At 45.5% G+C, this 26,380-nt stretch overlaps 1 protein-coding gene across 10 annotated transcripts in view; it reads right to left on the bottom strand.

Moving 5' to 3' along the window:
• LOC149341580 (mediator of RNA polymerase II transcription subunit 12-like protein) overlaps window positions 1–26,380 on the bottom strand; it is an 81,149-nt gene that overhangs the window by 25,639 nt on the left and 29,130 nt on the right. For 8 of the 10 annotated variants that reach the window (XM_089543669.1, XM_089543665.1, XM_089543668.1 and 5 more), the window contains exons 26-36: window positions 25,804–25,927; window positions 22,972–23,203; window positions 18,876–19,387; window positions 17,079–17,252; window positions 16,208–16,340; window positions 13,710–13,891; window positions 11,690–11,810; window positions 9,801–9,962; window positions 7,274–7,666; window positions 3,463–3,588; window positions 1,604–1,751 (exon numbers count right to left, since the gene is read on the bottom strand). In XM_089543669.1, the coding sequence (XP_089399795.1) occupies window positions 1,604–1,751; window positions 3,463–3,588; window positions 7,274–7,666; window positions 9,801–9,962; window positions 11,690–11,810; window positions 13,710–13,891; window positions 16,208–16,340; window positions 17,079–17,252; window positions 18,876–19,387; window positions 22,972–23,203; window positions 25,804–25,927 (2,307 nt within the window). The remainder of the gene's footprint in view (window positions 1–1,603; window positions 1,752–3,462; window positions 3,589–7,273; window positions 7,667–9,800; window positions 9,963–11,689; window positions 11,811–13,709; window positions 13,892–16,207; window positions 16,341–17,078; window positions 17,253–18,875; window positions 19,388–22,971; window positions 23,204–25,803; window positions 25,928–26,380) is intronic. The other 2 variants (XM_089543674.1, XM_089543670.1) reach the window with 1 other exon arrangement.

Genomic DNA, 26,380 nt, shown 5'->3' on the forward strand with positions numbered 1-26,380 from the left:
GCGTTACTGTCTCCTTTCATGATTTTTTTTTGCTTTGTTTCGTTCCTTTGTTTTTTGTTTTTGTTTTTGTTGAGCTGGTATCATATGTTGTTACACACTGTTCTTGCCCCCGCCTTATGTAATGCCCACGGGCCCTTAAGGCTTCAATAAATGAAATTAAATGAAATGACTTGCCATCACTGTTGCAGATAACCCCATGATCCAAACAAACTTTCAATTAAATTTGTCTTTCTCCACACTGTTACTAGTTGCTGTTGTCTATTTAAATAATTTAAATACTTGGGGTGTACAAATGTTAGAAATTTAGAATACAAATTTGAATATGCTTGATATTCATTTCATATTCAATTCAAGAAATTTATAACAGATAATTTCCAAATCTTCGAAAATTCTTCACATTCCTACTAGAAAATTTCAATATTCGCACACCCCTACTAAATACTAAAGCTTTACTTGCCTCTAATGAAATGCTTCTAGCTGGACAAGTGCACCTGAAAAAGCTCCTAACCTTTTTGGATGCGTTACACACAATTTTAATACTATACATCTAAGCTACTATTTTGGAAGCACATGGTCCGAGTGTTTGATGGGAACCCATCTGGCAAGGAGGAAGCATGACAACTACAAAGAATGTACAGTCGGGGACAAAAGTCTCCGGACCACGTGTTCCTCAAACGAAGCCGATAGCTCTGCTATTAGTCGGCGGCTGGAGACCACACTTGTGGAGGTAGAAGTTAAATTTTTGTTCTTTCATCTCCACAAGTGCGGTCTCCAGCCGCTGTCTGATAGTAGAGCAATAAGCTTCGTTTGAGGAACACGTGGTCCGGAGACTTTTGTTCCCGACTGTACCCATCAAAGTAAGAAGAAGAGGGTAATCAGGGAATTTCACCAGGTGGATAAAATGACATCATAATGATGTTGCCAACAGCCGTACAATGGCCAAAACCTTTGCTGAACACTGCCACAGTTCAAATGCATAGCTGCACCACCAGTGCCACCTGATGGTCCGAGAATGGCACGTCTATTCCGTGTGATAAGGGGACATGGCTCTGCTTCCATTGCGCTCGGTGCAGGAAGCAGCCCACACGACGATTTGACAAGCTGGCCTGTTTCCTGGCATATGCTGTCAAACTGACAAGGCGCGGCAAGCTACATTTCCTTTTGGATTTTACCTCCAGCTTGCTGCTGCATGTTGCCGGAACATTGCTCTCAGTTTCAAGGATTTTCAGCCTGTTCCCAGGACCCACTGGGACGACCATCCTTCGCTGGAATGGACGTGGTGTTAAAAAAAAGAAAACATAGCTGCTAGCACGATTTTTTATGCGCTAACTCATCCTGGGTACTCCTGTCCCCAGCAGTACATCTAGCCAACAATTCCGTACCCTCTCACCAGGACCGCTTTAATCTGTCCCATCCAATCTGCACTATCCTGTTCTCCCCTATCCCCAAGGCCAGGTGATGTGGCATGCTCTCATCATGCTCCGTGGACCAGGAATGGTAGCCGAGTTATCACAACTCATTTGTAGCTTTGTGCCTGTCAACCCATCAACCTTTAAGGATGTGGGGTGAACTGGTGGTGGTGCACTGGAAATGCAGGGCCCACCTGGGGGCAGGGGCTGCTGGGGGGCGTAGTATGGCGGTTGCTGCATGGGAGGTGGCTGCTGGCCGTACCACTGCTGCGGTGGAGGGGGGCCCTGGGGGTACATGGGCTGCTCGGGGGGGTAGGCCAAGGAGCCCCGGACCGGCGGGGCCTGCACACCAGACACGAGACAAAACAACTGTGCGAGAGAAGGGCGGCACGGGCAAGACAAGTACAGGTTGCCAGCTTAAGGGTGCGTTTCCCACCTGTTTGAGCACAGCAAGTAGTAATCTGCATTCTTACAGAATAATCAGGATGCAACAGTAGTGTCACAGTCACTCACGCGCCAGCTTTTGGACTATGACAGATATTATAAGAAGCAGACCATCAATGCCTAGAGAACTGGTTATAGAGGATTAAAGAGGACTTTAATGAGCAATTTGTAGATTCTGCCAAAAACACACGTCATGCAAATATAAGTGGTGCGGTTTGAGAAATAAGATTCAAATTTTAAGCAGGCACATCCATATAGCTTAAAGGAGTATAGATGCCAAATTTTTACTTGCGTTTTCTCTTCTTTAAAATGATGTGGTAGACATTGGTATACATGGATCACCCCGTGTTATTTGCCTATTACTGCTAAATAATTTGTAATTAAATTTCTTCTTGATGCTGTTTTAGTTTTGTTTCCATCAGCCGAATAATGACTGTGATGTGTAGTTAGTGTTTAGGTCACGTATTATAACTACGATACTACTTTTCTATTTAGCACGGAACTTTGTCACAATCACTGTTATGCCATATGCACCACAGCAAAAAATCATTTCTGCTGGCCTTTAAAAAATGATGATGACGATTTTTTTTTTTTTTGACTCGAAGGCAGCTTTGACCAAAAAGCTCCATGGCACAAGGTAGTTTTCACTACACAGGGTGGGGTCAAAAATCCTTTTCCCAAGCATTTCCTCGCAGATAAGCAGAACATTGGCATGGGACAGCTTGTACCCACTGTATCACTGGTGAGCACCTGGCCACACTGAGTGCTGTACGCCACACCTCCCACATGCGAGGCAGGTGCTGCTCAAACCACTAGGCCACCGCTGTGGTGGTTTTTAAAAGAAAGCACTGCCCTTGAAAACAAGGCATTTGGCACGCTGCGGGACACGTGTCATGTTAGCGATCTGAGAACTTTCTTAAAACCTGCGACACTTCAAGCTGTCATGACGTACTTGACAGTAATTTGCTGCAACTAAACACACCTGCTCAGCAGTACATGTCATTAATCAATGGCATGCACATCAGTCTTCTGCATGTTAGCTCTTTCTTGCATGACTTTCATTCTGTTCTTCAGCACTGCATATTCTGAAGGCTGCCAGCACATCACGTGAGATACTGTAGGGAGACCCTATTCAGCAGTGTGTTCCACTAGTACAGCATCAATGCATTCTGAGGCTATCAATACAGCCCACAGAATCACCCAGACGTTTAACAGGGCAAACAAAGCTCAGATACATGTCAATGGATTAAGGCCCCCAGAAAAAAAAAAAAAAATGCTGACCCAAGAGCTAGATATGCTTGCGTCTTCCAGCTCTGCTTTCAGTGGCGGCGGTTGTACAAGGCCCGATCCTCTCAGTCAATTCAAGAAAATCAGCAAGGGCCTTTTGCTGTTCACTGACAGGCTGTGACACCACGTACAGGGCAGCATGGCAACAATATTTCTTTCTCACCAGTTTAAGACAGCTCCATCAATCGATCGAAACTTAAACAGCGTGTAGTGAGGCTATGGACATAGAAACAGGGGCTGTCAACCCCTGAATGAGACAGCGTGCGCCTATGAAAAGAGGTATTTCTATCCAAACACGAACAGCACTGTGATGACCCCTGACCTGCCCTGCAAGGCCCTTGGCTTTGCGAGGCCGCCTCTGGGCCTTGGGTTTCTTGGCACCTCCGCGCGGTGAGGGTGCACTGTGCATCTCATGCAGAGCTCGCTTGGGGTCCTCCAAAAGCTGCATCTGGTTGGGGGAAAACAAAAATACATGACAGCAATGAAAAGAATGTTCCCAGCCCATTCAGAAGTAGACCTTGCTATTTTAAAAATGAGTCACCCTCATGCACATTACTCAACTGTTAAACAGCAGCAACTGCAACAGCAAAGGAGTTTCCTTACACCTAAAACTAACTTGAAGTTGATTTCTCGCTCTTAGTGGTACAGGTATCACTGGGAGAGAAAGGACGCAGGGAAAAAAGCTACTTGAATGCAGCTTGAGAGGCACCCACACACCCTAGGGTGCTTGACAGGCACCCTAAAATTTCCTTATACAGTTGAACCTCGATATAACGAATTTCGATAGAACGAAGTTCGCGATGCAACAAACTTTTTTTTCTTTCAGTTTCTTGCTTCCATTGAAATGCATGTTTTTTCCCTCGATTTAACGAAGTGGTTTCGCGCCGCAGTTTCGATGCAACGACATTTTCGGGAGCACAGAAAAACTATTTTGGAAGAACTCCACCACTTTGTAAAGTAAATTGAAATTTTATTTTGTAAAAACGTTTTTGTAGAGGAAAATGTTTCCCCACTGCGGCGCCCCGGGCACACAGACGTGTGAATAGTGCCCCTCTGACGTTTCCACGTCTAGAGCAACGTTGTCAATCCAATCCAATCCAAGCCTAGAGCGTCTCGCTGTCGTTGGCACGAGAAGGCACGCTGCGGCAGTCGTTTCTTGTTCTGATCGTGGTGCTCTTTTCTGCAACAATGAGTGGTGCGCCCCGGAAGAGAAAAGTGCTTTCTCTTGATCTTAAAGTGAAGATGATCAAAGAAGTCGCCACCGGCGAGAAGAAAAAGAAAGTGGCCGACAGGTACAATGTAACGCTGAGTACCCTTTCGACCATATTAAAGGCGAAGGACAGCATAACGCGCGCTGTCAGCGACAGCGGCCTGAGTGGGACAAGGAAGAGGCTGAAAGCGGCTACGTATGGCGATGTGGAGAAAGCCACATTCATGTGGTTCATGGAAATGCGCGTTAAGAATATGCCTCTGAGTGGCGCCATACTTCAGCAGAAAGCCCTGGACTTCGCAAGTGTGCTTGGGTGCGACGAATTTAAGGCTAGCAGCGGGTCGCTTCAACGTTTGAAAGAGCGCCACAATATCATTGGCAAAGTGATCAGTGGTGAAAGTGCGGAGGCGAATGCCATTGGAGCTGCTGATTGGCTCCGTGACCGCATTCCAGGCATTCTCGCTCGCTATGACATCGCGGACATTTACAACGCCGATGAAACCACTTTATTCTATCGGCTTTTGCTGAAGAGGACCCTGGCTCTAAAAAATGAACGTTGCCATGGCGGCAAACAGAGCAAGCAACGTCTAACCATGTTGCTATGTGCGAACATGGATGGAACCGATAAACGCAAGCCTCTGGTTATCGGAGTTAGTGGAAAACCGCGTTGTTTCGCTGGAAGGTCGATGCCCGTCAAATACGTGAGTAATGCAAAGGATGACACGAGCCCTGTTCAGCAACTGGCTTAAAGATCTGGATGAGGAAATGGGCCAGCAGAAGAGAAAAATCTGCCTTCTCCTGGACAACTGGCATCATGTTGACGTGGAGCTTGCAAACGTCGAGTTGGAATTTTTTCCCGCAAGTTGCACATCTCTAATCCAGCCACTGGATCAAGGTGTAATAAACAGCGCAAAGTGTGCTTACAAGAAGCGCATGATCGAGAGAATTTTGCTCAACATGCGCTTTAAACGGGACACCAAGATTGACGTGTTTATGGGCATAGAAATGCTATCTGCGTCCTGCCAGTCTACGAGCAAGGAAACTATTGTGAACTGCTTTAGAAGGGCTGGCATAAAAGCTGTGTGCGACTCTTTGGATGCGGCAGACAACGATGAAGCGAGCGAAGGAGAGGCGCTTGCACAGTCAGATTTTGCTGATTCGTGGCAGCAGCTGAGCGACGAAGGCGGCGTTCCCGAGGATGTAAGCCTTACAGACTTCATCACCAGTGATGAATATGCTGTCACAACAGAAGAAATTGACGACACGGCAATAATTGAAAGCATTCAAGAAAAAAACGTAGTAGAGGACGGTGATGACATCGACCAAGGCACCGAGGAGGCAACGCAAGCGCCTACAGCAACAGAAGTGCTCAATGCCATAGACATTTTGCGGAGGCATGCCGGCGTGCATGAGCATGAACAAGCATTGGTAGCGGTAGCCACCTATGAATGCCTCATTACGCCGACGCTCATGAGCAAACGTCAGGCAAAAATAACTGACTTCATGACTGCATCATGAAGTGAGTTGATGCAGTCATGAAGTCAGTTGCCTTTTGCAAAGGTTTCAATAAAGGTTCTTCGTTTTTGAACTCGCGTCAATGTCGCCCGGTCGCGGTGGTTACGGCACTGGACAGCTGATCCAGACGCGGCGGTTGCGTTTCGACGGAGGCGAAATGCAAGGCGCCTGTGTATTGCGCGACGCAACGCAGGTTAAACCGCATGTGGTCGTAATTTTCGGAGCCCTCCGCTACACCCTGTTCGGTGAAGTTAGTCGACAGTCAGTAAATCGCGCCCCAAACCACATCCGCTGCACAAAGCCAGCCTAACCACCTGCGGCATTTTGCGGGGCCTCCTACTTGCACGTCCCATTCCCATCAGCCCCCGCGAGAGCACGTGATGGATCGCAGTGTTGCTTGACGCCATTAATGGATTACCGCGCCGCTCGGTTTCGTTTTCGGTGATGCCGCACGCTTCGTGGCATGTCTTCACAGCAACACGCGAAGCTCGCTTTAATTTTTCAATGGCGGCATTTATCTCCATCTCTCAGTCAAGATTTCGCGATGCCCGCAATTTGCTGAGATAACAATGCAAGGTAATGGGTAACAAAATGCACGACGCCGCGAAAAGCTGCTCGGCTCTACAGAAAATTTCAACTGAAGCAATATTTTGAGATTTGCGATTTCGAGGTAACGAAGCTTGATTGAACTACTAATGCCGCTCTATTTGCTTGTCGTTTCTTCTAAAATCGGTTGTAATACGATCACGAACGCACGTGAGTGGAATAAAACAGAATAACAATGTTATTTGAATGCACAATTTCATTAGCGGCACTGAAGGACAAAAACCTCGATGCAACGAAGTTCGCGATATAGTAACGAAGTTTTCCCCCGAAACGTACTGCTTTGTTATATCGAGGTTCAACTGTACCTTAAAATTTATATTTGCATCATATAAAGTAAAGTACAAGTGCCCAGAAGAATTTTCGGAACACAAAAATTACAACAAAGCTTAACTGCTACACGCAGTTCAAGCATGCAGCCATGAACTGAAGGGTATGCTCTGCCCGCGTGACCTGCACAATGCCCCTATCACTCCCTGGCTGCGCCTTCTAGTCAGCGAGAAAATTATTATTATTTTTTTTTAATTTGGGTGTTCCAAAAACTTATGTGGGCATCTGTAAATTGTGTGCAAAAGTAAGTACAAGTGGCAGCAAAAAGAGAACAATGAAATCAGCGAACTGGCAGCATCACCCTATGTGTGGAACCCACTTCCAAAGGAAGCGGCTTCCCCTCAAGACTTCAAAACACAAGTTGACAAACCTTCCCACAGCTGTGCTCTCATGAGCAGCATGCTCTGAAGCACTAAGTGGCTCCCAGCTGCCTGTGACAGCATAAAAATGTGCCACTGTGCAGAGAGACACCCACCTGCAGGTGCTTGTCGGGGGGCTGGCCCATGTGAGGTGGAGCCAGGTGGGGCACGAGGTGGTGGGGCGGAGCCAAGTGTGGTGGCGGTGCCAAGTGTGGGGGTGGTCCCAGGTGGGGGCCTCCAACACCCACAGTGGGTGGAGCAGCCGGTAAGGGTGCAGGGGGCTCCAACTCCTCGGGGGGCAGGGGTGGAGGCTCGAGGAAGTAGGAAGGTGCCTTGGCCAGGGCCGAGTGTGTGTGCCACAGCAGACTTCCGCGGGGCACCTCCTCAGAGCGAGGCTTGCGTTCCATGCGCACTGCCCCAAACCAGGTCCACAAAAGTGGGGCTGGGTTGCGCTGGCCTTCCAGCAAGTCCCAGGGGCTCACGCATTGTTTTTCAGACACTTGCAGACCCTGGATATGCACAACAGGTCACATGAAGAATGCACAAGATACAAAGTAACACAGTCCTGTTGCGCGTTTCACATTCATGCACAACAGCAAAAGTAGTGACAGGGCGGCAAACAAGGAAGAAAATCTGCCCTGTTGCAGGTCCAACCCCCGCCTTTTAATCCAATAGCGTTAAGGAGCCCATGTCACAGAAAAGCGGGCATCGCTGTTAGCGTCGTTGACTGTGAGTGAAAAATCCACAAAAGATCCCCACCTAAGTAACTTAGGTGGATAGCCCACAAAGGTGGCAGGTGGACCATCTCAGTCATGTAACCTTGCAGTGCCATCATAACCTGCCCACTGAATTGCCAGCAAACTGCCCACCATGGCAGATGGCAGTTAAATTAATGATTAGTCACGAGCAATTGCTCAGGAAGAGTAACCTAGGTCGCATAAGCCTTACCAGTGGCAGCACGTGCCATCGCAGGGCAGTGTCACATCGCTTATAACCACTGCACCAGGAGTGGCACGAGGACTGTGTACTACTGAAAGGAGCGAGCTGTGTGCTAATGAAATGCTCCGTTTTACACAGGACTCATTTATAATAACGGAGTTAGTTGTGAACGACAAATTGGATGGGACACTTAAGCTTTGCCTTAAGGGTATGACACAATAGCATATTGGGTTCCCATATGTGCAGAAGGTCACGCTCTACTTCACAAAATAAACCAGGATCAAAAGAATTCTTTTGTTCCTGGTTTATTTTGGCTCTTCCTGGTCATTTAGTCATACAGTTTTTTTTGGTACAGTAGATCCCTGGGAGTCCTCATACCTCTCCGGGTGCAGTGGTGCAGCAGTTAAAGCAATGCGCCATTGCCCTGCAATGGCAGGTGCTCCCAGCAGTGGGTCTTGTGTAGCCCAGGTTGCTCTTCCCGAGTGACCAATCATTAATTTAACAGCCACCTGCCACGGTGGGCAGTTTGCTCACTATCCGGTGGCCAGGTTGTGATGATGCTGCAAGGTCACGTGACCTAGGTGGGCCACCTGCCTCCTAAGTTGCTCTCCGGGGACCACCTGCCAGAGCCATGCTCGTGATTTTTCGCTCACAACGCTGACGCCGACAAAGCCGGAACCGGATTTTATGGACAACGGGGCCTTTAACGCTGTCGCGTTTAAAGCAGGTGACCCACACGCCACCTAGGTCAAGTGACCTTTGTGACACCATCACAACCTGCCTACCAACCTGTGAGCGAACTGCCTACCACGGCAGGTGGCAATTGAAGTGATTAGTCATGATAAGTTGCTCAGGAAGAGCAACCTGCGTCTCACAAGCCCCCACCGGTGGCTGTGTTTGCAGCAGCCACCTGCCAGGGCAGTGAAACATCTCTTAAACCACTGCACCAGGAGTGATAAGAAGACTCTTTGCGATCTATGAATGCAGAGTAGAGAATGACCATGTCTCCAAAGTGATACGCTAAGAGAACCCCAGGCCGTTGAAGGGAGCCATTAACGCCATCATGTCATACCTGGCGGAGCTTAAGTGTCCCCTCAAGTTTTTGAAAGAAGCCAACAGCCACAGAAACCAAGGGGCACAGGGGGGTTTTTAATTAATTTATTTATTTTGTGGTGTTGATCAATTTAGAATATTACTGAACATGTTATCATCGCTCAAAGCTAATTGATTAGAAAAGCAGAAGAAAAAACAACCACATGCCGCCGGTGGGATCCAAACCCACGACCTCCGAATTACGCGTCCAGTGCTCTACCTCTGAGCTACGGCGATGGCTGTCAAATCTTCTGCTTTCGGGGGTATTTATGTTTACAAGTAACCTAACCTTGAGAGTGTTCATCAGCGCCACCTACGTTCATAAGCGGCGGACGTTGACATTGCAATATCAACATTCAATAAGACAATCTTGGAAGGTGTGAGCACAAATTGTCATATTTTGAACATTTCTACTTTCACAATTACAAGGAGTGCAACCAACAGAGTAAGCTACCATTTTAGTTTTCGAGATTATTATCAGTGCTAGTGATGGCATAGTTTTGCTCCTCGTCCTTGCTCCCGTATGGCTTCCCATAGTTCCGTTATTCAGAAATCAACAGCTGCCTCGTGTCTCCGTGTTTAAAAAGTAAGGCACAGATGAGCATTACCAACCTGCTTCTTGTCTATAGAGTCGAAGCCAGCGATCTTGTTACCCTTGGTGTCAATAAGGCTCCCCATCGGTTCACAGGCAATCACCTCACACTGCTGCTTCACCAGTGGCAATAGCTGGTGCACCATTTTGATGGCATCTGTGTCCATGTCACAGAGTTCTTTCTGCAGAGCAAGAAATGCCAACGCTGTCGTTATTCATTTGGCCACAATTGGAATGATTACAATAATTTCAGAAAGAAACAGAAGAGTCTCATGCTACTCTACTTGAAGGAGTGCCAGCAAATAAGATATAAAGGCTAAAAGCATCCATCAAGTGATGTACTAAAGAACGGCTGCAGCACAGAAGAAAAAAAAACACATAACATTAAGGTTTCCAATCTGTTCATTTTTATGTGCGAAACAATCTAATGGAGCAGGTGCCTGTCCATGTTGGTCACGTATCAGCTCAGACTGTATCATATACTCAACACTTGGCTGCTTTAATCATGGGTGATGCACTTGCAGAGTGTGCACACCGAGAAAGGCAAACACACCAAGTCTAAGCATGTTATGCAATATCCTATAGCAGCAAGTCAAGTTTATTCAATAATGCAGTCGACTTGCAGCAATTTAAACTCAAAGTTGAATGAAAACTTGTTTGAATTAAGCACAGCTTTACATTTTAATTAGGGGTGTGCGAATATCAAATTTTTAGAATACGAATCGAATATGAATACTTGGTTCCGAATATCAAATCGAATATCGAATAATCAAAGACAGATGAAATTTAAACACTACAAAACACTTATCTGAGCACCTAAGAACATCACAGTTCAACTATCAGTGATGAAATGAGCACAAAAGGTGTGTGTGGCTGCGCTAAAAGTATCAAAGTTCCCGAAAATTGTTTTTAGAAGAGTGGAAATATCAGAGAAGATGGCTAGTACACAGTGTTGATAAAGGCTAGCTTGCCGTAAGCACGAAAGCACGTTGCTGGGATGAACATAAAAGGTTGTCGTGAAAGAAAACCGGCTGCTCCACATGGTCAGGCAGAAGTAGTTCCCTTCTAGCTGAAACGACTTCTCGAGCCACAGAAAATGCCCTCTCAATAGGCACTGAACTGGCACGTGTTGCGAGGTATTTCATGCGTAGTCAGCTACTGCATGGCCCAACGTTACGCATTGCTCTGGGCGCCCCCATGTTGTTATGTCTCTGTCGATAGGACTTGCGGACCGCAATGAACGCCAGTGCTCGCAGTATAATAGTCGGCTAGATACGAATATTCGTGTCGTGCCGAATATTCGAAACAACACGAATACTTGGATTTCGAATCGAATACGAATACTGAAAATACAATATTCGAATTATATTAGAAAATTTCGAATATTCGCACACCCCTAATTTTAATGCTTTAATGTCAGATGTTGATAGGACTGAAGCATCAGTTCAAATAAGAATGAAACTAAAATTAAAAGAGCTCAGATTGATGAGGGTCTGCTGTATTTCTAAGCTTGAATGCTTTAGGCGCAATTGGACAGTACAAAGAATGCAACAGAACATGAAGGGCATGAAAAAGGACAGAAGTGGCTGTCCTGTGCATTTCTACTTTCCATCCTGACTGGTTGCGCCAAGTTTTTGCGAGCCATGCAACCCATGAATCTACGCTGTGAATCACCCTCTGACCACTGGCATGTACATACTATTAAAAACATACAAGCGTAACAAAGACACAGCCCTGATTCCACTTTTCGGTGTTTGACAAATCCTTACAGTGGCAAAGAGCACATGCAAATTCATGCCCGTCAACAACAGGGTATTACAACCAAAATATTATTGCAGCAGTTCAACAAATGAATAGGCAATATAAAGGTAAAAAAGAAACAATAAACGAAGTAAAACTCTGATGGTACCTTGATCTTCTTGACTAGGTTGAGATACTGTTTACGCGTCTCCTCTCCAGACGTGCTATCAGCATTCTGGGTCGTGTGGATGAGGGCAGCTAGCATGTCAAGGACAGTTGTGAAGAGTTCACTGCAGAAAATTGCAAAATAAAACAAAAACTTCGCTGATGCATATGCTGTAACAAAAAAAAAAAGGGAGAAAAAGAAGCGACTACTTCATAACTGTCACAGAACATGCCACTGTGGAAACATTGTACAATGAGGTTGCGCGGGACTTCCGCTACAAACCGATATGTCATCTGAATGAATAAGGTTTAGGCTTATGGGGGTTTAATGTCCCAAAGCAGCTCAGGCTATGAGGGACACCCTGAATGAATAAGTATTTACCATTCTTGGACACAGGGGTTGCTGCCAATCATGAACAAGGCTACACAGGCTTAACAGCTAAAACAGTCTCCACTCCTGGCAACAACAAAAGATAACAGAGTTGTCAACCGATTTTTCAGCCTCCAACAATTCCTACTTGAGAGATATTTTTCAAACTTCACTGAGGAACCTTCATGCACCTAGGAATGTGTATATATTCACGATCATATTTCTGACTCTGCGGAGCTCAAAAGTTTGATTTTTCGCACTCATATAGATGCTAGAAATACTATCCTGAAAATTTTTGCCTCTAACGCCTAATATCATTGTGATCAAGAATGGCTGTCGCAATCAACCGGTTTTGCGCCACCGGGAAAGGCATCATGTTGGGTTTAAACGGAGTCATTCAAACAGACTGGCTTGGATAGGCTTAGCTAGTTGTTTGCTACCCCTCGAGATAATGGCACTACATATAATGGCACGCTCTTAGTTGCCACCGAGGTGGCCTACAAAGAGCGTGCAATCGCACTGAAAACATAACAGCTACAGCATCTGTTGTGGCTTGGACAATGCGGCCTGCGGTGCAGATGGAAAGGGAGGGAGAGCAGGATGCATTCGTTAGCACTCGCTTCCACTTGCTTATTCCCGTTGTTCTCTCTGTTGATCCTGGAGACCATCGTTGCCCATGGAAGCAAACTTGCTTCCACGGCACACCATTCATTCAAGGCATGATGCGCAGTCGCATTGCACTGTCTGCTATCATGACGAGAAGTGATTCAGGCATGACGACAGCATGACTGACTCAGATACAGTTTAATGTTATAGCATGCAAACAGAATGTAGGAAATGGCGAAGTTCGCAATTTTTAAGGCCAGTTTTTCACAGAAAAGTAATTTTTCCAATGTTCACCGATTTTTCGGACTGTTCGATTATTCTGATCATTTCACAGGTCCCGCCAAGTAGGCTGGAGACTGTAAGAGCGATGTGAAATTCCCACTATGAATATTCCTTAACTACCTATAAACCATTCTATATGGAATACACTCGAATACCATACCAGTTCGAATACACTAGAATACCAGTTGATGTGCGGAAAAACAAAGTGCTCAAGAAAAAACACACCAATCAGGAAATGAGCGGAGTCTTCCGACCCTAAGCTGGTGCTGTGCTCTGGTGCATGCTCATCCCACAAGAAGTCGCGCAGCACATCCGTTGTCAAAGTGTAGCTGCTGTTCACACTTCCATCGCATAGCACAGCAGCTAGTCTTCCATTTCGGGAAACTTGCACGGCTTACCTCGGAAAGCGTGTTATTTGCAGTGCGTGTTCCTTACATGAGTGCAGCCATATGGTTTCAGAGCATTAGGTGGATGCTAATGAACTACTACTCCTTGACTGAAATATGCTCTATCTTGGCGAATCCCCCTAGACACATTGGATGAAGGACAGATAATTCACATACAAAGTGCATCGTCATCGAACCCCAGCATTTGTGACTGTGCCCAGGACAAAACAGCCCCTTTCCTCATGCCATTAACAAGTTTCACAAATACAGATGCTAGATGAGCTCACGCACACTGCCATTATGCAGAAAGTGCCCTCCAAAAGAAAGCACCCTCATTCTTTTGCAACAAAACAAACACAATGAGCAGGCACACAACGTACAAGTTTGAGTGCAGGTCAACGACCCCATAGGTGATGAGCTGCACGAGCAGCAGGGCCCAGTCAGTGGTGAGGCCCGTGTTGCGCTGGATCATGTCAAACATGCCCCCCACAAGGCTCAGCCTCAGCAGCAGGGCCTCCTGCAAGAGCTGACGACCCTTCAGGTCCTCCGCCACGGTTTTCTCCTGCACACGAACGCCAGAGCAACCCACCAATGTAAAACACATGGCAACAACGCATCGGACAGGCTGGCAAAGTGAATGAATGCACACAATGTGGTATGTGCGGTCTACGGTACGGAGCCACTTTTCTGAAAATTTTTTTTTAATAGCAGACAAAAACAGAAAATAAGTTATCTGTCTTAAGAAGGATGTTGTTTTACCTTAATCAAAATGTCAAACCAGATGAAAAAGAAATTTATTTTTTTTAAAATGTACTAAATATACATTTGATGCCGGCATTCATAACTTTAATTTAGCTCATTGCAAGTCATATTGCTTTTGCTGTTATTTGGTGCTTTTGTTGTCGATTTACATTTGGAGTCACTTTTTTTTTTTGTCCAGCGAGGGGAGTGAGTTGCAAGGTCGACTTATACGCTGCAATATATTACGTACACTGTGCATTACAACCTTCATACAGTTATTTAGGATGTGTTCGTGAAATCTCTGCATAATTTGTGCACCCCCTTATTGACGCCTTAATTTTAAAAAAAAAAGTGTGCAAATTATGTGAGTAAATACAAGAAATAGACACCATTATCAGCCTGACTACGTCCTCAGCAGGGCAAAGGCCTGTCCCTTAGCCATACATGGTAGAAAACAGTTATTAACAAGTCTAAACCGAAAAATTCACAAGAAAACAACTCATAACGAAAAAAAATTAGGTTTTCACTTGGCTGGAAACCTCAAGCTTCGTTTTCACGAGGTGCACAGGGGGCTGCAATTTTGGCTGTACTACCAGTACGCTTTCGTGTATGCGGATCAGGTTTGATCCCAATGTGCTTCAAGACGTCTAGCGTATCTCCGTGAACATTTTTGAAATGACACATGCCATGCAAACTTCAGTGTTAGTATCCTGACATTACTATCCAATGTGTTCCAAACACCTTGCACCACTTTTGTGATTGTTTTAGTTATTAAACACAGACAGAAATGGTCATAGATGCTAAGAAACAATTACAAGTCTAAACTGAACAATTAACAAGAAAGAATAGCTAACAAAAAAAAAAATTTGGTTCTTATTTAGCGGAATACTTCAGTTGTGCGAGATGCGCAGGGGTAACAACTTTGGCTGCATCTTTGTAACGGAGTTAAGTAGAAACATAATTTTCGTTGCAGTTTATTCAGGAATGAACCGGCATTTTTATAAACTAAACTTTGAAAAATTGAACTTTACCAAATATATGGGTTTTTAATCATCAAGACACTTGTTTGCCAAATTTCGTAACTGAGCATAAGCCAATGGACAGTCGGCGTAGCAAGTTTGTTATATCAAGGCCAATTGCCACAACACCTTCATAACATGGAGGTTTCAAATACACACGCCTCAATGGAGGCGCACGGGAGTTCAGAAACTTCATAATATTAAGGAATCCGCTATATAGAGGTCCGCTGCATCCAGGTTTAACTGTACAGCAATATGAATGACATCCCTGCGTAGCTCTGTTCTTCAAGAGAAAGTCCGTACTATATATGTGACAGTGAAAACTGAAGATATCACAGACTGCCTAAGGCCAAGATAGCGTATATGCCATCAGGAATTCATCAATTTTGTGAACTTCAAATATAGCTAAGGCGATGGTAACAATTAATTAGTACAGTTTGACCTGGATATAAAGACACTAAAAGTAGTCCGTGATTTTTCCTTGCATCCATGTTTTTGTTACATTCAGTTTTCGCGTGAAGACGTGAAACGGTAGTGCACAGCAGAAACCAAAATACGAAATAAATGTAGGTGAAATCACCTTCGAAATGTTTACAGTATTCCCAGTTGCTTGAAGCCAAAAACACAGAGAACGTTTGGCGATCTCTCTCAGCGCGACTGCGGCAGCAGCCACCACCACCTCGTACAACGCTGCTACCAGCGAGGGGGGAGACTGAGGCAACAAGGCCAGGCCCTTTTCTCAACTTATGCCTCATGGCAGACTTCTCGAATAAAAAGAAAAAAAAAAAGAGGAGAGTGCGCGCAGCTTCACCAACACTAATAGACCAGCTGCAGAAGCATCCACTTCTTCCCGCATGTTCCCGCTGTCAGTGTGGATAAGCCCATTGTGCCATAGACAATGTGGGCTGGACAACAATTTCTATTTCTTATTATTTTGCCCACACTACTTTATGTCAGTGTGGCTGCCATCGTTGCCCCGGGAAAACAGACCCTTTGCACAAACCACGTCGCTGGTGCTCTACGCAATCCCCACTCCCGAGGCACGAGAGTCAACGAGAGAGAGTTATAGGCGCAGGAATGACGTGTGTATAAACATGCCGAAAATGTGTAGCACTCACATCCTTGGTAAGGTGTAGACACTGGTTGAGCTGTGAGTAGAGTGAGTTGAGCAGACCCTCCCGCTGCTCGTCCTGGCCCTTGAGGCACATGAGCACCAGTGACAAGAATGGTTGGTGGCTCAGGAGCGACGCACTGCAGGCACAAAGAAAACAAGAACAAAAGCAGAAAAAAGTCAGCAGAGCTCAACAGCATGGCAGAGCCACCTTGTCAACAGGTAACAGCAGACAGCACAAATGCATATGAATGTATCGTATTTTCCAGTTTACAGGTCACACCCCTGGAACGTTGGATGAAAAGCCCTGCACCCACATAGAAGACAGTTGAGACGGTGTCACGGATCTCCCATCTCCAAATGGAAAACTCGAATTCTTAATGCCTGCCTATTTCAGACTTTCGCGAGCCTCTGTGCACAGAATGTAGCCACAAACGTGTCTAGCAATACAGTACCTGTCTCACTGCAAGGACTTTGCACTACTGGATTTCAAAGAATAACCTTAAAAAGATAAGTTTTTGACTTACGGTGGCGTCCTTTTTCTGAGCGCAAGCAATGTCCCTTTCTTTCTTCTTAGGAATAGCAAAAGCATTATTTAAGGGACACAAAATAATGTACTTGCTGAGACAATCTAATTTACCAGCATACAAATCAAACAGAGCATGCTCCAATGCTACAGCTGCCCTGACAACCTAGTTAGTATAACTTGAAAGGTTTGTTATTTGTTATGCCCACGTGCACCCATAGTATTTATGAAGAAACTTGCTGTCTTGTTCTGGCTAGGGCAGGTACAAGCTCAGTTAGGACTAGTGAAGCCCGCTCAATTTGCTTTTTAACATAAGCAGACACTGAAAAAAAAATGCAGCTTTCAGACATGCCTCCTTTGGACGTGCTTGTCCTTGTCCTTGCTCTTGGACGAAGACGACGAAGTGATGGAAGCCCAGCTGCCACTCTCCAGGACCTGTCCCGCTGCTCTCAGCACCTTGCCCTGAACAGCAGCGGGCAGCTTGGCTATCAGCGGAGCCACAAACCAGATGCGGTCGTTCTCTTGCCTGCAGCAATGTGAACCACAAGACACAGCACAAAAGGTTACACAAGGCTAAAAAGAAAAAAGCATTAAAAGGCAACAAGCAAGTGCCAAAACTCAGGTGGAGAGTGCTTTTATGCTAGGCAAACTCAGCCTAACAACACAAGCAAACAGGTATAATGCATGAATCCAGCAAAAAATTGCCAGTGAAATTCTGCCTCCAGAAAGGAAAGTAAAAAAAATAAAAGTAGCCACACAGTAGTTTCAGGCCTGGGCAAAAAGCTCTGGGCATGAAGATCCCTGATGAAATGCTTGCACAACTGAGCCAAACTCTATTACGAGTAACAGAACAAATTCAGCACTGGACACACTAGTTCTACCAAGCTCACAAATCAACAGCACCTGGCTCTCACCAACAGAGGTTTTATTGTGTCCTAGCAAAGGCATCACTTACAAACTAGACTCATTTTGTTCGCGAATATTGCCAGAACATCATCTAGCTTTCCCTTACTACACCCTAAAACTAGTGCCTTCCAATAGGAAAGCAAAATTACAGTCCAAATCAAATTCAAATTTAAAGAGGCCAAACACTAGGTGCCAGATCTAACTTGAATTTAAACACACATAAATTACATACAGCGTGTTTGTTACCAAACAAATCAAGAAAAGCAGGTTCCTACAAAAAAAAAAAATGGCTAAGCATTTCTAAGCAGCATGTTTGTTAGATCAGCCACTTCAATCACTGATTCAGAGCCAGAATCACCGAGGGCATAGAAGATAGTTCAGAACTACAACATTTGAGAAATGTGCACATTCAGTAGCTCGCTGTGGTCAATGGTAGTAGTGATAATGATGATGATGACACAACACTAAGCACTTCATCATCATCATCAGCCCTGTTACACCCACTGTGAGACAAAAAGCCTCAACCCCTGATCTCCCTCTTTGCAGCAGGTGGGCAATCACACATCGCTCTATCACAGAGAAAGAAAAGGGCCAAAGAAAAAGAAAGGAAAACAACTATCAGAATTCAACTAAATTATGAACGCAACTGCAGGGAAATCGTACTATCCAGGTATGTATCGACCAGAAGAAAAACTACCTCAATGGGACATTTTTATAGCTCATGTCTTTGAGCACATGAACCGGGAAATCATACAAACTGGGGATGTGTCAGCGAGATTTTACTGCACATCAACAGCACTCCCGTAGAGTTTTAAGATAAACTTCAAACATATCCCAAACAAATGAGGGCCTTTCTAAGAATGCATGCTGCATCATGCCATTTCACTTTACAAGCTTCTAAATACCATTCCTACCATCACGCACTGTTTGTTGCCAGTACACAGGTAGAAAATTAGAGCTTTTCAATATCCTAAAGTTCTGCACTCTTCACGCAATACTGCCTTAACATCTGGCTTTCAACCTTCACAACTGCCACTGCACTCAACTGCTCCTATATGCAGAAGAATGGTGACTGGGGCTAGTTGGATGTAGTTCATTTTGAAAATAAAATTTAGCGCACACAGTTGAAGGACACCAGATAAACAAACACTACAAGCGCTGCCTCACAACTCCTATATGCAATCCACTCTGTCAGTGAACTGCACTGAAGCCTGCAAGATAAGCTAAGCTAAGTAGCGCCCACCTTCCATAGGTACTGCTGCCACCATTGCCAATAGGCCGAGCAGTGAATGGCAGCGGAGATGCAGGGTCCCCTCCATTCGATCGGTGGGACACCGATGTGGGCAAGGGCGACTCCTCACTGGTCAGCTGGAAGACATCGATGGTGGCCCGGGCGACGCTGTCCAGCCAGGCGTTGACCTCGGCAGGGCTGGCACACTGCTTGTAGCGCAGCTGTAGCTCCAGCCATGACACTCGCATGCTCCACTGGTCAAGTCCCAGCAGCACGCGACTAACCAGCTGCCGCTGGTCGCATGGCTCTTCGGGCGGGCTTGAACCCCCACCCCCGGAACCACCACCACCGCCACCAACACCACTGCCTGAGCTGCCACTGCTGTTGCCACTGGCACCATTGCCCACCATGGCACCAAATGTGTCGCCACCATTGCTGCTTGCACCAGGGGAGAGCCACGAGTTCGTACCAGCACCACTGCCACCACCCTTTGGGTGGCAGATCATGTGCAGCAGCGTTTCGGCCTGCATCAGTCAAAGTGTGCAAGGAAATGAAAGCGTACCGGTAAGAATAAAAAGCCCACAGTTCTATTCCCAACCCTGTAGCAAACCCTGGATACAATGAGTAGCAACTTAATGAAATTCAAGAGATAGGCTGTCTCTGTTATATCCTAATAACATACTGAAAACAATGTATTACCTTGTACAATTAAGTAGTTTCCCGCTTCTGTTTCAACCTAATGAAGTCCTCGCAAGTTGCAAGCACACACCAGCCGGCTTTTGCAACAAAAATCATCATACAGAACAGATTTCCATCACTTGTATGCAGTGCACCATTTTACAAATGAACGCTGCCAGCCAACAATAGAAAACAACACTGGCCAATGCACAGAAGACATTGCTGCATTATCTGTTGTGCTTATGTAGTACTTACACTAAACACACCGCTCATCATGACCGAAACAAGCATAGGTTTAGTACCAGCCCCTGAGATTTCCACTTTTACATTAAAACAGCACAAGTTCCGTATTTCATGTGCATGCGGTTTGTAATTGATGACAGTGCTTCATTTTTGAGCTTCAGGGTCTTCACAACGCGTGGCCAAGGCAGTTTGCCAAGTGCTCAAGGTCGCGTCGAATTTTTCAACAAAGACGACAGCAAGGTGTCCATATCGGCGCATTACTGCGAAGAGGCGCTCGGCGACCTTTTCTTGATGTTCTTCACAATGGAGGTGACAAAGACCGTGTGCGAAAACACTAATAAGTATGCATGGATGAAGATTCCGGACAGGGAAACATACACTCGGTGTGACGGCTCATGGGAAGAGGTGAATCCGTCAGAGATTCTGAAGTTCATTGGAGTCATGATGTACATGGGTACTGTTGGCCTGTCGCGACTGTATCTCTACCGAAATATGGGAATCACCAATTCTGGCCTTCTGCCAACTAAGATCACTTCCCGAAATCGGTTTTTCACTTTGCTTTATTTTTTTAATTTTTGCACATAGCAGACCCGGAGGATTCAGTGGTGGCAGCATCTATTGGCAAGACTTGAAAGGTGTCCTGGCTCTTGAACCACATCAATGGAACTGCATCCATTCTGATGTTCCAGAGCTTGCCCAAAATGCCAGATTTGATCAGCTGGCTTTCAGGGAGCAGCTCATTCAACAAATCTTCGGGTATAATGCGGCAAAAGAAGTTCACACCCCTAATCCTCCCCTAGAATTTATTCTTCAACCGAAAAAAATGGAATAAAGAAGAAACTGCAAGCTCTGCTATCAGAGAACAAAACAATAACAAAGATCAAACATTATGTGCAGCACCTGTCAAGTCTACCTCTGCTGCACATCTTCACCAGATTGCTTTTTACAGTGGCACCACAGTCATGACCTCCAACTTGAGCGGCCATGGAAAGTGCAATTATTTTTCCTCAGAGCTGGAACTGGAAACAACGACAGCTAAAATCATGTGCAACAGTTTGTATACATATTCTAGTTTTCCTCTAATCAAGTTCTGGCTTAGTGCAGCCGGTAGTTTTTGTTTTTGCTGTATACTTTTTTCGTGTTTTTGGCATATTTGGCAAATAAATGTTCCAGTACATTTGCACACACCACTCGGTTAATTGTTTGATTCAGAAGTGTAACTAATAAGCTACAATTTCATGCATTGCAATATGCACTGGGTTTGTTACTTCTTGTGAAAAAAATTTTTCTTTCAGTACACTCCAAATCATCCACTTTTCCGCGGTAGCAAAAGAGTTGAGCGGTGCGCCACTGGCCTGTGATGGAAAGTGCTGCCACCAGTCGGGCTTGTGAGGGCCGCTCGTGACCAATAATTAATTTAACTGCCACCTGCCATGATAAGCGGTTCGCTCACAATTCTGTGGGCAGGTTGTGATGATGTCAAAAGGTCACGTGACCTAGGTGGCCCCCCGCCCTGCAAACTAGCCATGTGGGCCACCCTACCCTGGTTCATTTTCTGCTCATAACACCGGCGCCACCCGAATTTCTGCAGAACGGGAAGCTTAACACTATTGCGTTAAAAGCTGGCGGAGACAAACTTTCAGGTGGTTCCACTAAATTTCAAGTAATGCAGCACTAGCCAACAGATCACCAGCATAGAGTTCATTACAGTCAAGCCCACTTATAACAATATTCAAGTGCCATGGAAATACCATTGTTATAACCAATAATTGTTATAACAGGGTTGTGCCGAAAAAAAGAAAAGATGACAAACTTCAGAGCATTTACTGACAGTAAATACCTGCAGGGGTTTGATTGTCCTAATACCTGTAAAAGGTCATTAATTTGAACTTCAGGGAACCGGAACAATGTTCACCGTTCACTGATGACCAAAGCACCGCCATCACTGCACCACCGGAAGCTTCGCACACCTCCACATCACAGGAATCAAGCCGGCTTTCCAGAAGTGATTCTTATCAGATATTCAAGAAGCATGCAGAACTAAGGATGCGGTGACAGCTGACATGAGAAAAACCGCGCTGGCTGCACGCACGCGCACTGCACCGACTGATTGGGGGTACGCATGGCGTGCGTAGCCAATGCAGCAATGCAGCAGCTCTCCTGACGCGATGACGCCTGCCCCTGGGACATGGGAAATTTGTGAAGCGGGGACCGTGGGGAAGTTAGCGAAGAACAGCGGAAGATGGGACAACGTACGCGCTGCCAGTGCCAGCTGTAGCTCAGAGTGTAAAAACAAAGAAAAATGCGTCTTCAGATTTTTTTTCTGTGAGCGGCGCACCCCTCAGAAACGTTAATAATGGACTGCTCCACCAAGGCTCCCTACCATGCTCCCTACTTTCTTTTCTGCATGGGCCTTTTGCTCAGGGGAACGCATTCACGGGTTCTTTTGCTTTCGTGGCATTGCTGCGCTAGCTCAGTCCATTGGTCGGCCCCACACGCGCATGCTTTTGTGTTGTAAGCATGGTTTTGCTGGTGTGGTTGTAGCATTTCCTTGGTTTTTTTTCTATAATGGTTGACACTCAATTACCAGATTTAATTGTTATAACCAATAATGTGCCCTGACTGCATTGCTATAAGCAGTTTATTTTACCAAAGAACACATGGCAAAGCTGATGGTGCCACGACTGACCATTGTTATATCCAATATATTGTTATAACCAGTATTGTTATAAGTGGGCTCGACTGTATATCACGGTCAACTACTGCAACACCTTCGTTACATAAGTTCACAAATACACGCGCTTGAACAGGGGTGGTGTCGAGAATTTGAAACTTCATATAGGAATTTGCTACATGGAGGTTCATTACATTCAGGTTTAACTGTACTTACGCATCTAACACAGAAAGCACCCGTATGCAACTTGCCCCCCTCTCAGTGAATAATTTTGCTTCAGCTATCTCCTCCATGCCTTTACCCATTCCCAGCGAAGATGCTCAACAGCAAGGTCTAGCTGTGCTTTTATTGCAAGTTAGGTCACATATCAGCAGAACTGCTAGTGGAGCAAAACACAGTCATGTATGTGAGCATGTTCCACTTCTGGCCATGTTTTAGCACTGATGAAAATCGTGCCTCAGTGAGACCACAAAGCAAGGTTTCAAAAGAGGCTTCAGGCCCAAAGAGGGCTACCTGCTTGTGCGACAGTGTGGGATCCAGAAGCAGATCTGGCGAGCACAGCACGTCGGGGTCTCTGAGGCAGCGTTCGTGGATCCACTGCTGGCTGCAGATCTGGCCCAGAGCATACTTGGCAAAGTCGTTGAGGCCAGCGCTCTCGATGCCCGTCCCCCGGGAGGCACCCCCCACACTGCTCGGGTGCCTGCCCAGGCTGGGGCTGTGCGAAATTCGAAAATCGAAAGGGGCACTAAAGAAAACAAAAAAAAGAAAAGAAGAAAAGGCCATGATGTGAAAAAAACACATGCACTATGATCAATCTGTGCTCAGCAGACACATGGGCAAACCTAAGCAGTGCAAGGGTGCCGTAAATTAAATTGGCGCATTATAGTTCAAAGCTACACTGTGGCACTTCCTGTAGAAGGGCTCGAACGAATCGCCACCACAAACGCCGTGCTGGACACACTCAATTGCTCGAGCAGATGGGGGGTGTAAGTAGTTAAAGGCATCAGAAAAACTTCCTTTGTAATCAGATTTTAGCTTTCATGAGAACTAGGACAACTAAATTAATCACATTCCTGCCATTCTGTAATTCCTACAAATAGCCAAAACAAGAACAAAATATAAATGGGTGCTAACACACCACTCTGCTCAAAAGGCTGGATTGTGCAATTTCTCACAGAACTGTGGAAAGGTGGGGGACCTAGTACCCTCAAGGGCAAGTAGCTGTAGCAATGCCTGCTAGAATGTAGCTAGCTGCATGGCCTCAAAACCAAAGAAACCCACAACTCAGACATGCCCCTTAAAAAAGGCTGTCTTAGATTACCTAGCCAAAACAACACCTAGCCACGTATTGGCACCGCAGCAGGCTGAAGGCGTAAGATGAAAATATGTTGTATGGCGACAGTGATGAGCGGGTAAGCAGGCAAGCAAGCAAAGACAAAAATCAAACTATTTAAAATGAAAACAAATGTTTACCATGTTAGCATGTACCCCCCCCAACCCCCGAAAAAGATTAAAGAAAACAGCTCGGTACTGGCGGTAGTGGCATGCACACTTTGTGGTTAGATTTACAATGGCCACAGTTCTTAGTCGCGCCCCATACGTGCACAACACAAAACTTTCAAGTTCACTTGTATGCATTGTCGTGAACTGTCCTAAACATCACTGAATTACACATGCACGATTATCCCTAGCAAACCAGTCACTCTGTACAAACGTGTGCTAAATACAGTCAAGCCCACTTATAACAATATTCAAGTGCCATGGAAATACCATTGTTATAACCAGTAATTGTTATAACAGGGTTGTGCCGAAAAAAACAAAAGATGACAAACTTCAGAGCATTTATTGACAGTAAATACCCAGAGGGGTTTGATTGTTCTAATGCCTGTAAAAGCTTGTTAATTCGAACTTCAGGGAACCGGAACAATGTTCACCGTTCACTGATGACCAAAGCACCGCCATCACTGCACCACGTCACAGGAATCAAGACGGCTTTCCGGAAGTGTTTCTTATGGGAAATTCAAGAAGCATGCAGAACCAAGGGTGCAGTGACAGCTGACAAGAGAAAAACCATGCTGGCCGCACGCACACGCACTGCACCGACTGAATGGGAGTGTGCATGGTGTGCGCAGCCAATGAAGCAATGCAGCAGCTCTCCTGACGCAATGACGCCTGCCCCTGGGACACGGAAAATTTGTGAAGCGGGGACTGTGGCAAAGTTAACGAAGAACAGCAGAAGATGGGACAACGTACACGCTGCCGGTGCCAGCCGTAGCTCAGAGTATAAAAACAAAGAAAAACACGTCGGCGAATTTTTTTATGCGAGCGGTGCACCCCTCAGAGACGCCGGCTTAGTCCATTGGTCGGCCCCACACGCGCACGCTTTTGTGTTGTAAGCATGGTTTTGCTGGTGTGGTTGTAGCATTTCCTTGTATTTTTTTTTTCTAAAATGGTTGACACTCAATTACTAGATTTAATTGTTATAACCAATAATGTGCCTTGACAGCATTGCTATAAGCAGTTTATTTTACCATAGAACACATGGCAAAGCTGATGGTGCCATGACTGACCATTGTTATATCCGATATATTGTTATAACCAGTATTGTTATAAGTGGGCCTGACTGTACTCCTCTCATGCGGGTGAAGAGAAAGTGATTAGCCCATGCATCTACTGGAATAAACAAGAAAACCAGAACCGAGGAAGACTAACCATAACTGAGAAAGCCTAAACAAGTTGATATTACAGATACAGTTCCATAGGAGACACCATAAGAAAATAAAAACAAAAATGATTTATGGTCTATGGGGGTTTAACGTCCCAAGGCGGCTCAGGCTATGAGGAACACGGTAGTGAAGGGCTCCGGAAATTTCGACCACCTGGGGTCGTAAAATGCAAACCCAATAATATTTTTAATGCTTACAAGGGCCTAAAATCCGTGCCAATACCACTGCATCATGAGTTGTGTGACGCACTAACTGCAGAAATCAAAACTGCAAGGAATGACAAGGGAGAAAAATGAATCCATTGTTTGCTTATTCCTATCTTTAGTACTTGGTGTTTCATTCTGTGAATCTATTGTGTTTTTAGTGCATGAGTACTAGACGCATTTACCTTTGCCCAAAGGCCTTTAGGGTGAGGGCCTTCAAGGTAAATGCCTTCCTGGTAAAGGCCATTAGGTCAACTGCCTTTAGCACATAAGGACCGTAAGTGCCCACCCTAACTAGTGCTACCGCATGATATTCCACGCTTAACCGTGCTAAACCATCTGCTATTTTTTGTTTGATGAACCCCCATGCAATGCCCGTAAAGCTGTACTTGAAATAAATAAACGAAGACACTCACGGGACGCTAAGGTCAAAGTCTGTATCATCTATGGGGCCCAGCAGGTCATTGATGCTAGGTTCCCCTTTGCCCTGAGCAGAGTCCAGCTTTGCCTTGGCCTCCATGGCTGGAGTGCTGGCATCCCCTGTCACCATGCACATCAATCAATCAGAGGTGCGAAGGTAAATGAAAGGCATACTGAATGCTAGTTTACCACAAGGAGAAAGTTATGACAGCTCCCACTACCACGGTATACTTGCTGTAGTGAAAAGAGCATCGCTATCGTATCAGTCTTCAAGTAATATCTGAGGAGTGCCTAGGCACACTGTCTAGGATATCCTTTCTGCTGTTAGCAGCAAGAGCTGCAGTTGTGACCACTAGAGAGCACTCTGCACTGAAGGGAAACTCCGGGGAATTGAACAAACATGTTAAGCTCATGACTGGATCAAATTTCTTGGCATTCTCTCTCCCCAGTACAAGAAATCATTTATTAAAGATAACGAGTGAATCTACTTTAAACCAACAAAAACAGAAGAAACACCAAACTGAAACCGAAACTCCTTGCATGGCCACGGGCGGTGCTCAGCTCGATGCAGCG

Source organism: Amblyomma mixtum, chromosome 5, assembly GCF_055824585.1.
Source record: "Amblyomma mixtum isolate Tamu chromosome 5, ASM5582458v1, whole genome shotgun sequence".
Taxonomy (NCBI): domain Eukaryota; kingdom Metazoa; phylum Arthropoda; class Arachnida; order Ixodida; family Ixodidae; genus Amblyomma; species Amblyomma mixtum.